Source organism: Aulonocara sp. 'chitande type north' Nkhata Bay, linkage group LG5 (genome assembly GCF_057382095.1).
Source record: "Aulonocara sp. 'chitande type north' Nkhata Bay isolate Kocher_YH1m ecotype deep benthic linkage group LG5, A_spYH_male_GT1.1, whole genome shotgun sequence".
Classification (NCBI taxonomy): Eukaryota; Metazoa; Chordata; class Actinopteri; order Cichliformes; family Cichlidae; genus Aulonocara; species Aulonocara sp. 'chitande type north' Nkhata Bay.
In genome coordinates, this window is record NC_141348.1 from 46,478,580 (window position 1) to 46,497,101 (window position 18,522).

The window sequence follows — 18,522 nt, forward strand, 5'->3', positions numbered from 1 at the left end:
AGTTAATCCAGTGCTTTTGATTCACAGCACCTGGCTGCTGCTTACAGTCTTAATTCCTATGGAAGCGGTGAGGGTGTTTTTTACACTTTGTTTCACTTGATGTAACGGCTACGGGTGGAAAAACTTACTCTTTTAACCAGTAATTGTTTACATGGCATTCTTAAGTCCTGCATTGAAATGAAAGTCCATTTAGGTCGTGCCTGACAGCCCGAAACGTTTTCAACCTGCTGCTCGTGATAGCAGGCCCGGCGCTGAGAAATTTCAGAAATGTGTAGACCATGTTCTTCTTGAGCGTGTGTGTTGGTTTATGCATGAAATGTTATTTCAATAACAAATCCGCTGAGAGCACAGAACAATTGTGAGCAGAAATTAATCTGCGATTCAATATGTGTGAGTGCGCTTCGACAGATGAGATGCAAAACAATCCTCAATAGTAAGCCAGAGCAGGAATATGGATGTAAAACACATTTGGAGCTCGTGAGGCAACTTGTGTTACGTTTTATCAAATACCAGAGCAATGCAGTGTAGCACTTTTTTATTTTTATATTTCTTTAGCTCACTTTTGATGAGTTAAAATTAAACATCTGCTGAAGGAATGAGCACAATTCGTCCAGAAGATATTTCCTCTTTTGGTTGTGGGAAGCACTGCTGTTCAAAATCTCCCACTGGTGTTCAGTTGGCTTGTAATCTGGTGACTGCAGGGGACATTGCATTATTTATAACTGTTCCCTCATGCCAAATTCATGAGAGCATTGTTATCCTTTAAGACAGGGGTCCCCAATCCCAGTCCACGAGGGCCAGTGTCCCTGCAGGTTTTAGATGTGTCCTTGATCCATCACAGCTGATTTAAATGGATAAATTACCCCCTCAACATGTCTTGAAGTTCTCCAGAGGCCTGGTAATGAACTAATCATGTGATTCAGGTGTGTTGACCCAGGGTGAGATCTAAAACCTGCAGGGACACCGGCCCTCGTGGACTGGGATTGGGGACCCCTGCTTTAAGAGATCACTTCTATTAGGAAATGTTTTAATGTCAGAACAAGGCAATCACTGTGTTTTTATTTGCAGTGGCCCTTCTTTCTAAATGGACTTGAACTATGCCTGCAAAATATCATCAGAGTCATCAGATTCCCTTAATGTAAATCAAGGGTCTAGGATTTCCTTTAAATTGTCAAATATCTGTATTTCACTCTCTCATTTTTATTCTTGGCCTACAGTTTGGTGTAAACAGTGGCGAGGCGTAAATATAGTTTACAGTTACAGTTTGTAATGTGTCTACATAGGACCTGCGTATTTGATTGTGCATGTGAGCATTAACCTGGTCTTTCTTCAGAGTGATTCGGCCCATCTCTCTGTTGCCATCAAAGGAGCGGGTCACCTTGTGGACCTCCTCTCTTGTTCACACATGGATGATGTAGTGGGCGGGGATGAATCCCATTCTTGTCCCAATCCCCTCCTGGTGGAGCAAACGCTTTGATCATGAGGTATACTGAGGCTCCAGGGTCTAATTTGAATTACTGAGATGCCTCAGTTTAAACATGGACATATCATGTCATAGCAAGGCTTTGAGATTAGTGAGAAATAGCACAATAGATGATGCACAGTGCTGTCAAACTCATCAGGTCTGTAGTTAATTACGTCACTTGTTTTTTCCTAAAACATATCCTGTTGAAGATTTTGGTCTCATGGCTTACATTTGCTCAACAACCACATAAATATTGAAAACAAACCTTTCGAAGGAGCCAGCAGCAATTAGACCTTTTTTTCCCCATCATAATTGTTCTGGCTCAAAAAAGATCATCATCTAGTGGCAGAAATCCCAGATCTCAATAATGACCAAAATCTAATTAATCAATCCCCGCGCCATCTGGCTCGATATCTCTAGGTGAAATTTCACAGTGTTTGGAGAGCAGACAGGGTTGAAAACATCACTTGACCATGATTACAGTGAAATATGTTGTGTGAGCTGAATTAAAAAAAATAAATCTGGGTCTCACCCTCCACCATTCCTCATTGGAGTCATCTATCACTGCCATGTGCTCACTGGCACTTAAGAACAAATAAGACACGAGTATTTTAGGAATATTCAGATGTCATATGATGACACAAACAAGTAGGGCAGCCTGGAAGCAAAAGAGCAAGAAAGCGATTAAGGAAGTCATCAAAGGAGACAGGAAGTGTTGTGGAGGAGCTTACCGAACCTCTAGATCATCTTTCCCTATGGCCTTGAAGCAATAGAGAGCCGGATAGTAGCGAGACTGGCTGAACATACTGATCTTCCCCTGCTGAAGCTTTTTAATCTGAAAAATTTAGATTGACCTGTCTTTCACAGCGGTAATTATCACTGCTATTATTATCTGCAAGATTATAATTTTCATTGACTCTGTCATTCTCAGACTTTGTCATCTGCAAGAACTTCTCCTCTTTTGTTTCCTTCTGGCTTTGCTAAGAACAAGGAGGAATACTAAATATTTTGATGATGTTTTAAAAAATACTCCTGGCACAAAAGATGTCCAAGCTTGACTAAAATGCATGACTGGTGCATGTCTGCATTTACTGAAGCCACAGGATTATTTTCTACTTTTTCACCTTCTTCACCCTCTTGCTTCCTCCATCATCATCTGAGTGTGGGTACAGCAGTACTAGTACTTTTACAGCACTGACTGACTTCAGTATTGCAAACCTAATGCAAGATTAATAGCATAAATATATGCATATACAGATATTATATGTAAACCATAAAGTCTGATATTAAAGTCACAATGTGCTGCCTTTGCATTGTATTATTAAAAGGTCTGAGTACATCCATACATACGTTCTTCTAGGCGAACTGATTTGCAGTGTCTCTAACACAGGGTCAGTGTGGGTTGACTATGCTGTCAAAGATTAGCATTCATTAGACGTGCTGATAAAGGAAGAATATAAAGACCGACTCAACTGCAAAAAAGGACTCAAAACTGATTGTGTAAGTTGTTCTGGGGTCCCAATATCTGATATATTAGCGACAAAAAAAGGTGCTGCTTGTTATGTATCTATATATATTTCTGTTTTACAAGTGTTGAAGATGTTGCAAGTTATTTAAAAAGTTCATTTAAAAACTCCACCTGACAAACAAACAAACCAGCCCATGAAAAACAGAGCGGTTATTTACAGGTTACCGAAACTAAAAACACATTTGCTTTATGATTCATTTCTTAAAAACGACCGCTATGTTGAAGCAAACTTATGTTAAAAGGCTAAGTGTCCAGGTTTGGCATTTGGTTTTAATGAGGAATTTATCTCAATGTAGCAATATGTGCAAGTGGGATTTGCAAAAGGGCAGGAGCAGCGAGACTGTGGCATACTGCTGACTCCGGTAGAGAGAGCTGTAGGCTCTTCCAAAGCCTACAGGCTGCGAGAGCACATGACAAGAGAGGGGGCAAGGAGAGGTGCATACACATTAAATATATGGGAGGAAAAAATCTCTGCAGTACTCATTTACACTCATGCCACGACCACGCTGTGTCTTAAAATTTTACCAAAACACATCGGGAACTAAACGTGTGCCTGGCTGTGGTGCTGGGTGGTGTTTTGTGACACCCACAAACAATCATGTGAGCACAGACATCGCATAACTTTGGTTTCTTGCAGCAGTGATCTTTAAACTTGTGAGGTTTGTCACTGGCCGGTTTGACTGGCTCTGGAGGAAGTCGTTCCTCTTTCTCGTTCTCTTCTACATCCTCATCACAGGTGAAATATACCTGAAAGGAAAGAGGATAAAATCACTACAGATAAGGATAAAATAGTTGCCATGAGCACCAATGTTTTGACATGAAGGACTTTGTCTTTTTGTGAAAATTTTCAAAAAGCAAGATGTGAATAAAGATGTATTTAATTGGATAATTTAATCAGCTACACGTCTACCTGCAACATCTGAAAGGCCTGAGTGACACAGTTTTGAGATTCCACTACTTTGTTCTCTTTATTCAACCCAAACAGTCTCAGACTCTCAGTGTCCTGAACTGCCCACCACAGGCTGACAGATTTATACAAGACCGGGTCTATTAATACTGCACTCTGAGTCATATGGAGCCCGTCGGGTCGTCGCACAAACCGCATCACGTCAGCCAGAGCCGAGAAAAAGAACTTCAGTGCTGAGACTGTTGTAGGTTTTTGCTTCTTCATTTTTATCCCTCCATCCATCCAATTGGGTAGGATGGAGTCTATCCCAGTTGTCATAGAGATAGGCTATCATGATGAAAATTCATGGATTCAGTGGGTAGCTTTGCATGCTATGGAGTTTTTGTCACAAACCACAGGTGGGACAAATAGATGTAGATTTTAAAATAGCGATCAGCAGACACCCACAACATTCCCAGTTGAACATCCAAGAACTTGACTTCACTGCGGCTCTACACAGTCAAAAACAAGGCCATCTTTTTCTCAGACACACACACACACACACACATATTTACAAGCTTTTGTATTCACACACCATCACAGGGAAGCCTGTCAGACTGAACTCTCAAAGTCTGGCAGGATTAGAGAAGCCCTGCGGCCATCAGGCTGTGGATTTACACAATAATAACTGCTAAAAACAGGGATAGTTCACACATTACAGTGCCATCTCACTGCAACTCTATTTAGCTGTCAGGATTCCTAAACAGACCTACCACAATGCTTCTGTCAGCTGAGAGTTGACTTATTCCAACTCACTTTTGCAGTTATTCTTTTTTTTTTTTGCCTGTCCCGTTTGGTTCCTTTGCCATCAGAATTGTTGTCTAAAGGCAAAGAAAGATGCCCAACGGATTTACTTGACCAAATGGACCATCCCAGCCTTGTCGTATTGGTCTATTTGATTCACCTTTGCTTTTATTGTTTATTTTTGCAGCATTTTGTTAACTTTTGCAGTTATTCAAAGCAGCAACCATCGTCAAAGCAGCAACCATCGTTCCCATCCCAAAACAGTCAAATGTCACATGTCTGAACGATTTCAGACCTGTGGCACTCACCCCCATTCCCGCCAAATGCCTGGAGAGACTGGTCATTAAACACATCAGAGCTGCTTTTCCACCATCCCTGGACTCGCACCAGTTTGCATACAGGGAGAACCGGTCAACCAAGGATGCGATCGCCACAGTGCTGCACACATTACTGAAGCACTTGGAACACAGGAACACCTATGCACGGCTCTTCTTTGTAGACTACAGCTCGGCTTTTAATACCATCCGGCCATACAAACGCCGTCCCAAACTCCACCAACTGGGACTTAACTCCTCTCTGTGCAACTGGATTGTGGACTTCCTCACTAACCGTAGACAGAGTGTCAGAGTGGGTAAGAACACCTCTTCCACCCTTGTGGTCAACACCGGTGCCCCTCAGGGGTGTGTTCTGAGCCCTCTGCTATACACTCTCTTCACCCATGACTGTATTTCCTCCTGCGCGTCCAATCTCATTGTTAAGTTTGCAGATGACACTACAGTGCTCGGACTTATATCCAACAATGATGAGACAAACTATAGGACAGAGGTGCAACAACTAGAGTCATGGTGCCACGACAATAACTTGGTCTTAAACACCAAAAAGACCAAGGAGATCATTGTAGATTTCCGGAAGAGGGGTCATAACAACCATCTGCCTCTCTTCATTGGCAGTGAGGCGGTGGAGAGGGTGAGCAGTTTTAAATTCTTGGGGGTAACTGTGACCGAGGACCTGTCCTGGGGCAACCATATCACCTCAGTTGTACGGAAGGCCCAACAGCGCCTCTACTACCTGAGGAGACTGCGGAGCGCACACATTCCCAGATCTCTGATGTTGAACTTCTACAACTGTGCCATCAGCAGCGTTCTGACGTATGGATTTCTAGTGTGGTTCCCCAGCTGCACCAAGGCCGATCAGCAAGCACTCCAGCGGGTGGTGAAAGAAGCTGGCAGAATTATTGGAACAAGTCTGCCAGAGATCAGTAATATCTTCCCCACTCGCTGTCTGAGGAGGGTGCACAGTATCCTGCGGGACCAACATCACCCTGCGCGCTACCTTTTCCATCTGCTGCCCTCAGGGAGAAGGTACAGGTCTATACAGGCCAGAACATCCAGACTGGCCAACAGCCTGTATCCACAGGCTGTGAGGCTCCTGAACTCTCTGCCCCCCTCTCACGGACAATAACCATATCCAACTTCTTAATAGCAATGAACTGGTCTGCATTGGTGCATCATATCTTTATTCTCTTCCCCCTCCTGCCCCCCCCCCCTCTTTCTTAAATAGATAACTATCATATCTGATATCATATCTCACAGTACAATAATATTGAATGGGTTGCATTGTTGTATTTTGTCATGTTTCTCAGGTCTTTGTCTGAATTTCTACGAACATTATTGCTAAGGATTGTCTTATTGCATTGGAGTCACACTGGGTTAAATATGTACACTTGGGTTTTAAGGGGTATTTATTATTTTCTTCTTTTTTTTTGGGTTGTATGGAAGCCCCAAACGCAATTTCATTGTTCTTGACAATGACAATAAATAAATAAATACTAAATTCACCAAATGACACGAGGCAGAGGAAGAGGTGATGCAATATCTGACATTCACACTTTATCAGGTAATAAAAGTGTGAGTGTTGACATGAAAGTAGGCTAGATAAATCAAATGAAGACCACCTGTATTTTCTACCAATTAATTGTATATAGGTAGTTATGTTGGTTCCTCTCTATCCCAGACACAGTAAAACAGAACAGACTTTGATTTGCAGTATGATTGATTTGCGGCATGTTCAGAAAACTTTCCTCCAGAAGTAGTAATTGCACAGGATAGATCAAAACTCTACAATCACCCAAAAAACATTCATTTTCGGTGAAAAATAAGCAAGTTCATAATGTGTTGCAGAGGTGTTAAATATATGGTCTGCATTCTAGAGTGAGTTCACTGTGAGGTCCAATCTGCCCCACAGGATGGCTTTGAAAAGCCTGCAAAGATCTTCTGCAAAAATTGCAGGAAAAAGCCAGAATTGTTGCTATAATTATTTTCACAGTACTTTGAGCAGCAGAAAGCAACCTATTACAAATGATTAACAATGGCTCACGTCACAAGAGCAGTTTTATAAACTAGTCAGAGGGTTAGGTTTAAGTTTTAATGAGTTTTAATATCTATCATTTTGAGTATTGTGATAATATCATGTCTTGGGGTCTCTGATGAGTCCTGCCTCTATTTTTTATAGGATGCTATACAGTCATTTTAATAGTTCAACCTATTTTAGGCTCTATGTGGACCCATAATGAGTCAGATGCCTCCAGTGTATTATTTCTTAAATTATTTTATTTAGTTTGATTCTCTTTTTGATTAGGAAAGATGCAGAGATAAAATTCTCAAAATCATCTAATTGCAATACTTAAAGAGCTAAATCAGAAAATATGTTCAAAACTTTAGATTATTGATGCAGTCTTGTAGTGGGACAACTGGTGTTTCATGTAAACTATCACAAACATGACACATGAAGCAGAATTCCCGGTATGAATGATTTGTTTTAGAATTACTTTGTGCGGTTCATAAACAGTCACACATTGTTTCGATGTCTCACCTCACTCTCAGGGAGAGATGGGTGATCATTAATGTCCACAGAGTCCTTGTCCTCCAGCCTGGTGGCAAATGTCCCACTAAGGGAATGAACATTTCACTGTGAGTGAATAATGGAACTTGTCAAGCTGGATTTCTGATCCAAATTGTAGGAAAAACTTATGAGTCACAGCGAGCCAGGATGTTGTTCAGTTGTTTCCTGACTGAGCTAGTAGATGGCAGTGTAGACAGAAAACACACCAGAAAGGCTGGTGGTGCGTTCATCTGAAAACACACACACACTAAAATCTGTGAATGATGTGATCTCACTGCTCACTGTTGTCCCTCTGTTGACTCTTAAACTTTTTCTCAGATCTTTTTCTAGGAGCTCGGTCTTACTCAATAACACTTCAACAGGAGGGAGATTGAGATAAATAATGCCAGAGGCCTGTGAGCTTGAGGGTCTTGCGCGGTATCTTCTCCTCAGTATCCGTTCCTAAGACTGCTCTTGTGGACAGAGAGCTCAGATGTTGGTCCTGGGATTTGCTGGATCCACTCAGCCAGTTTAGGGTCAATGCCCCAAGTGCTCCAATTACCACAGGGGACCACTGTTCCCTTTACTCTCAGTGTCTTCTCGAGCTCCTCTCTCAGCGCTTAGTATTTCTCAAGCTTCTCATGTTCCTTTTTCCCCATGTTGCTATCAGTTGGTATAGGTACATCTATCGCTACGGCCATCTTCCTCTGCTTGTCTACCACAACTATGTCTAGTTGGTTAGCCATCACCAGCTTGTCCATCTGTGTCTACCACCCTAGGGGGCGTTTCCCGTTTCCAACTTTGAGGTTCCAGGCCATACTCGGCACAGATGTTCGCCACCTTCTTTCTGCTTAGCATAAAGTCTCAGGGTGCTGGATTTAGGGTGAAACCCTCCATGCATGGTGAGGAGTTTTCTTGTCTTGATGTAAGTGGCTTCTATCTCCTCCTTTGGTCAGCTTGTTATCCCAGAAGGGCATCTGATGACCAGGAGTAGGGATGTGCGATACCACTGATTTCCTTTCCGATCCGATACCAAGTAAAATTCAGGGTGGTATCGACGATACTGATCCGATACTGATGCTTTGTACAAAAACTTAATGTTTATCATTGTATTTCATAATACAATATATAATTGTATTATGTAATTGTAATAATAATATAAAGCTATAGCTTCATAATGATTACAGGACATCAGACTACTTGTTCTTATTGCTTAATAATGCAGAATTATCATATAGAAATAAAAAAAAACTTGAAGTTGTGCGCTATTTGAACACCTTGCCTGCCTGCAGCACTAAAGGACTCCGCAAGAGACGTCTATCTCGCCCTAGCAGCACCTGTCCTTCTCCTCCTCTTAGGTTCGCCTCAACATAAGCTCATAATATTCTGTGATATGATTTACTCTGAGGTGTTTGACGAGGTTAGTGGTGTTGCCACAACACCTCACTGTCTTGCCGCATGTATCGCAAACCGCGTCTTGGCTGTTTGTGGAGGTAAAATACCTCCACACATGACTCAGATTACGCTCAGCCATTGTTGTGAGTGCGCACGCCAGGGGCTGCAACATATTTATACTTTGCATATGACTATGAAAGGCATAAGAGGAAGTAGTTCCTTCCTATTTAGACGATGCGAATGATATAGTTTAGTCCACTGTGTTCCTGTTAATGATAAACTACAAATTTACCCCAAAGTACTAAAATATCGATATTTTAATATGAGAAACGATTCTATAACATAAATTACTGGTATCGGAAGAATCGATATTTCAGTATCAATCCGCACACCACTACTGGTTAGCCTCGTCAGAGAAGTCTGGATTTCAATATGGCAATGCCCTCGAAAACGGTTGTTTTGTTAGCCCTCTACAAAAACAAATTACTACTAAACACAATTGCAGCCATAGCTGAACTCAGTGGGCCGATGGTGATTTTTTGTTTTTATGGGCGGATGTTTTTTTTTCTTCTTTTTTTTCCCCGTAACAGTGCAGGGACACCGGCCCTCGTGGACTGAGATTGGGGATCCCTGGTTTGGGATGACCTATTCCAGGGGTGGCAAACTCCAGGCCTCGAGGGCCGGTGTCCTGCATGTTTTAGATTTGTCCTTGATCCATCACAGCTGTTTTGGATTGCTAAATTACCTCCCCAACATTTCATGAAGTTCTCCAGAAGCCCGGTAATGAACTAATCATGTGATTCAGGTGTGTTGACCCAGGGTGTTATCTAAAACCTGCAGGACATTGGCTCTCGAGGCCTGGAGTTTGCCACCCCTGACCTCTTCATTCACAAATATTTGCAGAGACAGTCTGCACGTCTAGGTGCTTTCTTTTATAAATCTGGATTACGAGGTATAGCCCAACAGTTCTCACTTGACATTATAACAGTATAAACTTGGTTTAAGGGGTAAAGGGCTCAGAAACATTTCTTGGAATTGCATGTGTACTACAGTCAGGTCCATAAATATTGGGACATCGACACAATTCTAACATTTTTGGCTCTATACACCACCACAATGGATTCCAAATGAAACGACAGTCTGCTTTAACTGCAGACTGTCAGCTTTTATTTGAGGGCATTTACATCCAAATCAGGTGAACGGTGTAGAAATTACAACAGTTTGCATATGCGCCTCCAACTTGTTAAGGGACCAAAAGTAATGGGACAGAATAAGAACCATAAATCAAACTTTCACTTTTTAATACTTGGTTGTAAATCCTTTGCAGTCATTTACAGCCTGAAGTTTGGAACACATGGACATCACCAGATGCTGGGTTTCATCCCCGGTGATGCTCTGCCAGGCCTCTACTGCAACCGTCTTCAGTTCCTGCTTGTTCTTGGGGCATTTTCCCTTCAGTTTTGTCTTCAGCAAGTGAATTGCTTGCTCAATCAGATTCAGGTCAGGTGATTGACTTGGCCATTGCAAAACAGTCCACTTCTTTCCCTCCAAAACCTCTTTGGTTGCTTTTGCAGTATACTTTGGGTCACTGTCCATCTGCACTGTGAAGCACTGTCCAATGAGTTTTGAAGCATTTGGCTGAATATGAACAGATAATATTGCCCGAAACACTTCAGAATTCATCGTGCTGCTTTTGTCAGCAGTCACATCGTCAATAAATACAAGAGAACCAGTTCCACTGGCAGCCATACATGCCCACGCCATGACACTTTCACCACAATGCTTCACTTCAGAGACTGCAGCGTGTTGTGCGCTCTGCTGAGAAGGTGATTGGCTGCAGACTCCCATCTCTGCAGGACCTGTACACCTCCAGGACACTGGGGCGTGCAGCTCGGATCTCAGCTGACCCTTCTCACCCTGGACACAGTCTGTTTGACCTGCTCCCCTCAGGCAGGAGGCTCCGGTCCATTCGCACCAGAACCTCTCGCCATAAGAACAGTTTCTTCCCCTCTGCTGTTGGACTCATGAACAATAACTGTATGACTGTTCCCACCACTAACACATGACCCTACGCTACGTTCACTGCATCATTCCATGTTTGGCACTGATCACCACCTGCACTCATGTATATATCTATCTACTTAGCACTTTTAATTCTTATTCTTATTTTCATGTCTATTTAAGCGTAATTTATGACAGTATGTTTGCACTGAAGCACCGCAGAAATTTCCTAATGTTGTAAACCTGCTCAACATTTGGCAATAAAACCCTTTCTGATTCTGATTCTGATGAGGTGGTATGCTTAGGATCATGAGCAGTTCCTTCCTTCTCCATACCCTTCTCTTCCCATCACTCTGGTACAAGTTGATCTTAGTCTCATCGGTCCATAGGATGTTGTTCCAGAACTGTGAAGGCTTTTTTTAGATGTTGTTTGGCAAACTAATCTGGCCTTCCTGTTTTGAATAGAATAGAATAGAATAGAATGCCTTTATTGTCACTATACAGTTGTACAATGAGATGCAGAGCATCTCCTACTCAATGTAAACATGCTGGGGGGGGGGGGGGGGGGGTACAGTTCTGCAGCGCTAAGTACATATGGACAGTATTAACATAGGGAAAAACATATATATAAAATGTACAATATACAAGCCTTAAGTAATATGTAATAAATAGTGTTATGTATATACAGTTGAGTTGGAAGGCCAGATTATGGTTTACATCTTGTGGTGAACCTTCTGTATTCACACTGGTGAAGTCTTCTCTTGATTGTTGACTTTAACACACATACACCTACCTCCTGGAGAGTGTTCTTGATCTGGGCCCTGTTTCAGGAAGCCGGTTTGGAAAACTCAGAGTGAAAAACGACACTCACGGTTGAGTAACCCCGAACTGTCCAACTCGGAATATTCCGTTTCAGAAAGGCTGATAACAATTAGTTCAGTCAACGCGGAGTTGCTTTAACCCCAAGTGAAGCGCGCGGACGAGGATACATGAAGCCCTGATAAGCGGAGCACAGATTAAGCGAGTCACCATGGAGACGGAGGGAAAGAAGGCGTGATCAATGTATTTTACAGCGCTTGAGGCCGAAATTCTGATGGCAGCATATGCCGATAACACGCAAATTCCGCGGAAAAAAGTAACACAGCCACAGCTGCGAAAGACAGGGAGCATGCATGGCAAAACATAGCCGACAGAGTCAATGCGTGAGTGTTAATATAAACATTGATCTAGGGATTTCCACCCATTTAACACGTTATTTTATCATATGTTATTTTATTTGTTATTTCATACATTTTATTTTGTGATGTGATGTGAGCGCAGGTGCAACCCAACAGGCCCCAAACGTTCCTGGCAGCAAGTAAAAATGAAATATAAAAATATAGTCCAAACAGGTGAGGTGTAATTGTATTATGAGCCATAGTGCTTGGTCTGTTTGTCCGATGTAAATCAATTGCAGTTAGAGGCTACATTAATTTTCTTTCTGTAAGCACTTATTGAAATTATCTGAGCACATTACAAGTACATATTTGCTTACTCTGTATGCTCAAATGTGGCCCGTTAAAGCCAACAGAAAAAAAGCGGAGGCCCGAAAAACAGGTGGGGGTCCTCCACCACCACCACTCACAGAGGCTGAGCAGTTGGCCCTCAGCCAAAACAGTGGGCGCCCTGTGGCTGAAGGCATCTCTGCGGGGACATCCTCTGAGTCAATAACCCCGCAAGACACAAGTGCCTACATAAGGGGTAAATTCAAAATAATACATGATGTGCATACATCCTTTCTTCACAGTCACCTTTGCAGTGCTACTCATTCATCTGATAAACTCTTTACCATAATGGATTATTTTGTAGTGAAGTTATTTTCCGACTGATTTTGCCTTCCCTCAGCCTTGGTTGTCTTTGAGAGCATAATGACAATGAAGTGTAAGCTGATTGGTATGTTTGTTAATTGCCATTTGGTCCCTTGTAAGTTATAAGTGACCTGTATAAACCTCATATTCTATCAGTTGATGGTGGTGGTGTACTGCATCTGGTGCAGCCTCCTGTTGAGCCAGACCAACATGCAGTTGTGAGTAATACTCCACAGATTATATGAGTTTACAGTAGAACAGCAATGTTGTTTATTTCTTTACTACAGGAAAATAATGAAGAAACATTGACAGCTGTTACAGAGGAGGAAGCAACAGAGACACTTTATGAGGTGTACATCTTTTAATACTTTGTGTACAGGAAATACAGGCGACCAATAAAGCCAGTTGAACAAAAATCTGTTTATTCTTCTTTCAACATGTTGAGGTGATGGGTCAAAAGAAATGATTGTGACATATGGTGTCTCTGACTGCTCTTCCATCTTGTATGTCCGTGGGAGGGTCAGGATGTTCATGGTTTGGATCCCTGCTGTTTGGTTCAGAAGGACAGTGTTCTCCTCTAATTGTGGCAATGTTGTGAAGAATCACACATGCCACAATAATGTCACATGCCCTTTCTGGGGTGACCCTGAGTCCTTGCAGGCACTGGAACCGGGCCTTAAGCATTCCGATAGTCATTTCAATTCTGGCTCTTGTCCTGCAATTAGCCAGATTATATCGCTGCTGTGGGCCCGGTTCAGGGTCAGGGTAAGGGGTAAGCAAATAGGGTAAACATGGATACCCCCTATCACCAAGCAAGTAGCCAGTGAACTCTCCTAAGACAGAAGGATACACTTCAGTTCAAATGTCCCTGAAGCAATTGGTCTTTATATATTTTAAAGTATTCTCAACTCACCATGTCCAAATTTTGTGCTCAGTGTACATTCACGGAATATTTGTGAGTCATGGACAGAGCCTGGCCACTTGGCTTCCACATTTGTGATAATGTTGGCAGCATCATATATGATCTTCACAGTGCAGAGAACACAAATTAGCATCCATTACTATGATAAAATAATTTGTTAGTTTGAAATGCTACAGGGAACTATGTACCTGTACATTAATGCTGTGGAAAGACTTCCTGTTCACATAGTCTCCTTCATTTACTAAAGGAGCAATGACTGGAATGTGAGTGCCATCTATACAGCCAATCACGCCTGGGAACCCTGAAAATAAATGTAAAATTTAAGTAGTAGTTCAAGTATCACCACATCATGAATTAAGTTTTGGTCATCCTGATACCTGCAATTTTGTGGCATCCCTCTTTGATAAATCTTGTGGGTCTATGACCGGGGAACACCACAGACGAGTACAGGAGACGTTTCAGTGCAACTGTAACATTCCTGACTGCCCGACAGACGGTAGCCTTGGAAACGTGCTCAGCGTCACCAATATTATACAGAAAGCTCCCGTTTGCAAAAAAACGAAGTGCAATACAAATAATATGTACAGAACTGAGAGCATGTCCGCGATGTGTCACATGCGTAATATATGGCCTGAGGATGTTATTCAAATAACTTATAGATTGTGCTGAGAAACGGTAACGTTCGCACAGAAAATCATCAGGAAATGATAAAATGTCCAAACGCGCTCTGATCACTCTCTCCCGGCGGAGAGCTCTGCGGAGAATTTGGGCTTCACGATCTACTGGCTCTTCAAGGAAGGGACACGCCATGTCCGACACTTCCTACTGTCAGGTTTCCGACAAAGGGGCGGAGACAGTCAGGGTTAGTTGTAGTAAACCTGCTAGGGGGCAGGTTAGCTTCACGGCGTGTGTCGTCATAGTGACTCACTCAGGCTTCAGCTGAACTCGCTTTGTGAAACCGAAAACCCAGAGTTTTCGTTAACTCAGGGTATACTTACTCAGTTTTTCCACTAAACCGGCTTCCTGAAACAGGGCCCTGGCCAACTGTTGTGAAGGGTGTTCTCTTCACCGGGAAAAGGATTCTTCGGTCATCCACCGCAGTTGTTTTCCGTGGTCTTCTGGGTCCTTTGGTGTTGCTGAGCTCACTGGTGCGTTCCTTCTTTTTAAGATGTTCCAAACAGTTGTTTTGGCCACGCCTGTTTTTGCTATCTCTTGATGTTTTTTTGTTTTTGTTTTTTAGCCAAATGATGGCTTGCTTCACTGATAGTGACAGCTCTTTGGATCTCATCTTGGCGGTTGACAGCAACATGGAACAGCTGAGAAGCCAATTGTCCCATTACTTTTGGTCCCTTAACAAGTTGGAGGCAGATATGCAAACTGTTGTAATTCCTATACTGTTCACCTGATTTGGATGTAAATACCCTCAAATAAAGCTGACAGTCTACAGTTAAAGCACATCTTGTTCGTTTCATTTGGAATCCATTGTGGTGGTGTATAGAGCCAAAAATGTTAGAATTGTGTCAATGTCCCAATATTTATGGACCTGACTGTATATTAGTTTGTATGTTCATTATCCTGGTGTCTTTGAAAGCTTGGCCAATAAGGGAAATTTTGATTGGCCAACAGAGTTTTTAGCCATGACAGTAGATGATTCCTAAAATATGGTTGTTACTGCAGAGAGGCAAAAATCCTTAAAAAATGCAAGGTGGATAGACCTACCAGGCAGGACAGAAGACTGCAAAGCGCTTTTGCAGGGTACCACCTCTAGGTTCAGATGTCACAGTCAGCTTTAGTAAATCAGTACAACAAACCACGACACAAAGCATGTTTTCATAGATTTTTTTTCTCGACTTTTATATTTTTAAAAACGAACCAAAAAATAACAGATTAAATAAAATTTACAGTAGACATATGCAATCATTGTGCACTTTTACTACTTCTTCTGATACGTTCTGCACAGCTGTCAACGAAAAAAAAAACGCAAACACAATGGGGCGTCGGGTGGGTGGAGCTGGGGCATGTGGGCCGGCTGTGGGAGAGAGGAGAGGGGCAGAAGAAGTGAGGTAGAGGGCAGTAAGGAAAAAAAAAGATGGGAAGAGGAGCGGGGATGAAGAGGGAAGGAGTAAAGGGATAAATAGGAAGGCCTAACCTTTGTCACTCAGGGGGGGAGGGAAGAAAAAAAAATTTCACCGAATATATAGATTTCTTTTATTCCTTACATCACTTATATAAATATATTGAACCCCAAAAAACAAACAAAGAAAAACTTCTGAGAAAAAAAGAAAAAAGAAAACAGCGCAATACAGAAACCCACAACAGCAGTAAGGCAAACAAAGCAAGAGAGGAGAGAGCAGTGACAGAATACATGAGAGGGACAGAGGAGCAGAGAAAGATAGGAGGCAGTTTGAGACATGGCAAGAGGGGGGAGCAGCAGGAGAAAGCGGAGCGTACGCAACTGTGCCGTATGAAAATTTATAAATATGTGAGATAAAGAGACGACTGTGTGACAGAAAGTCGAGGAAGGTGAGAAAGCGCTGGCAGAAAAAAAGGAGGAAGGGTCAAGGGGGGGGAGGGAGGAAGAGGAGGAAAAGGTTTGACTGAGGTCGACTGTCCAGTGTGTTTTTGTTATGTGCTACGTGACCCTGTTGCCTGCACTTGTGTTTCTGTTATGTGTGTTTTTGTATCATGGCAGCACACATTCCACGGCAACAGTGAAACACATGCTCGCGTGTCTTGTGTGCTCTTCTGCGATATAAATACAAAACAAAAACAATGAATAAAAACAAACAACAAAATCATATTTGCAACCAAACACCAGCCACCTCATGATTCACACCCTCTTCCCTTTTATACATTTGACACATGATTTAAATCAAGTTTTTTTTTTGTTTTTTTGTTGTTTTTTTTAAATTTGTACACTAAGAGCAGTCCCCCTCAGTCCTCCCCCTTTTCCACCACTCCAACAAGTGTCTCTCTTTCTGTCTGTCTTTCACCTTCGTTCCTCCCCCTCTCTTTTCCTCTCACTGAGAACTGGCTCTCTCCAGCACGCGCAGGTCATAGTTCTTTTTGGCGGCCCTCAGTTTGAAGAGGCTGGCCCCACTGTTGTTAAGTTTGAAGGAAGCACTCTGGGCAGCCATGGTGTTGGGGAACACTGCCACTACTGTGTAGAGGTGAGCTGGGTCGTTTCCGTCGCCCTTCGCTCCCCCAGCTCCCATGCTAGCTCCGGGGCCTGCTGTTGCTCCTGGCCCTGAAGGCCCAGCACCAGGACAGGGGCCGCAGCCCCCTGCTCCTCCTCGGCCTCCTTGGGGCTCCTTCAGCCACTGGATCTTGGCACCGCACAGCGACAGCTGGTTGAAGAGCTTTTCAGCCTCTGGACGTGTGATCCCCTCCGGCAGGTCTGTCACCTCGAGTACTCGACTCACCACTGAACGAGGAGGGACAATGATAATACTAATGAACTCCATATAATGTGAGCAAACCAAAAAGAGAAAAGCACAGGAATATAGACTACCAAAAATAATAAAGTCACACATACACAGTCTTTGCTTTCACCTAAGTAACAAGCTTTTATAATCCGTATGTCCTCAGACAAGAAAAAAAGATACGCAACTTTCTCATGCGTGTCTTATACGTGCCACAAATTCTTGGGTTTTATAAAGATAAAGAAGACTAAAGTAAACTGCAGATTCCAGTCGAGTTAGGAAGCTGTGTTGTTACAAAAACAACATACCGAATGTTGAAACTCAGGGTTCTTTTAAGTTGTGTAACTCTTTAAAAACATACCAGCACAAAATTAAAGGACACTTGCCGATTTATGCTGGTCTGTGATGGTGGATTTCTAACTTACCTACATCAGTGGTACCAAGATCTGTTGATGCAGCTTTGAGTGTTTGTTTTTTCCCTCGTGCTCCGTGTTTCATTACTCCTTGGCCCTAAACACATCAGATAACACTCATAAAGATGCAGTAACAAAGGAGGACACTAGGTGGGGGTATGTGATATCAGTTGTACCCTTAAAAACATTTCACCAGACTGCACAGTTCGTGGGCACTGGAAGGTCAGCAGCAGAGAAACAAAATGACAGCTCACGGATTTCAAATTTTTGAAACACTGCGCTTTAGCTACACAACGTGCCCTAAAAAGAGCTTTAATCCTTCAAAGGCCACATTTTATGACTGTAACGCACAAAAGTTGTGTGATTCTCAATTCTGGAGCACTTTAATCACAGAGCCCAGACAGATAATCAATGGGTCTCAATCAGCAATGAATTCAAATTAAATGTTACATTGCTTTATAACAGCTTCTCCTTGTGTTATAGTAACAAAAATGTCATTCTTAAGAGGCTATCAGTTTCTTCACATGCCTACAAATTTATTGTTTCTTCAAAGACAGTTCTGTAGCTGGTGGTAAGTTTTTACACCCCAGAATTCATGACAGCACCCAAACGAAAAACAAATGTCCACAAACTAAAGCAATAAGTTTAAACCAGAGAAACTGATTAATGCACACTGACAAACTAAAAGGCTCTTACTAGAAAACATCAATATCAGTCAATACCCTAATCATTAAGATGGAATTCAGGACAAAGGCTTGTCAATACTAACCTGATGAGAGCTGTAGGAGGACTGACCGTGCATGAGGTGTGGGGGACACAGACTATACTGGAGGGGCTGCCCCAAAAGAGAGTAGCGACCATCACCTGCACAATTCAAATGATGAATTAAAATTAAAACCTCACCCGAAGCTTGAAAACCGTGCTGTAATCCATTTTGCAAATATATGCAGCACCTGTCA

The 18,522-nt window shown here is 42.5% G+C and overlaps 1 protein-coding gene and 1 long non-coding RNA gene across 15 annotated transcripts in view; both read right to left on the bottom strand.

Annotated features, from left to right (window-relative positions):
* Positions 1 to 13,197: 13,197 nt before the first annotated feature.
* LOC147331504 (uncharacterized) lies at positions 13,198 to 14,773 on the bottom strand. Its single transcript, XR_015129260.1, has 3 exons — positions 13,917 to 14,773; positions 13,720 to 13,831; positions 13,198 to 13,639 (listed from the first exon to the last, which is right to left on the bottom strand). It is a non-coding gene; the product is annotated as an uncharacterized LOC147331504 (long non-coding RNA).
* A 778-nt stretch (positions 14,774 to 15,551) lies between these two features.
* Positions 15,552 to 18,522, bottom strand: part of LOC147331505 (R3H domain-containing protein 2-like) — a 59,929-nt gene continuing 56,958 nt past the window's right edge. For all 14 annotated transcript variants that reach the window (XM_086293878.1, XM_086293879.1, XM_086293886.1 and 11 more), the window contains 3 exons: positions 18,333 to 18,427; positions 17,576 to 17,660; positions 15,552 to 17,152 (listed from right to left, as the gene is read on the bottom strand). In XM_086293878.1, the coding sequence (XP_086150004.1) occupies positions 16,749 to 17,152; positions 17,576 to 17,660; positions 18,333 to 18,427 (584 nt within the window). In that variant the 3' untranslated portion in view covers positions 15,552 to 16,748. The remainder of the gene's footprint in view (positions 17,153 to 17,575; positions 17,661 to 18,332; positions 18,428 to 18,522) is intronic.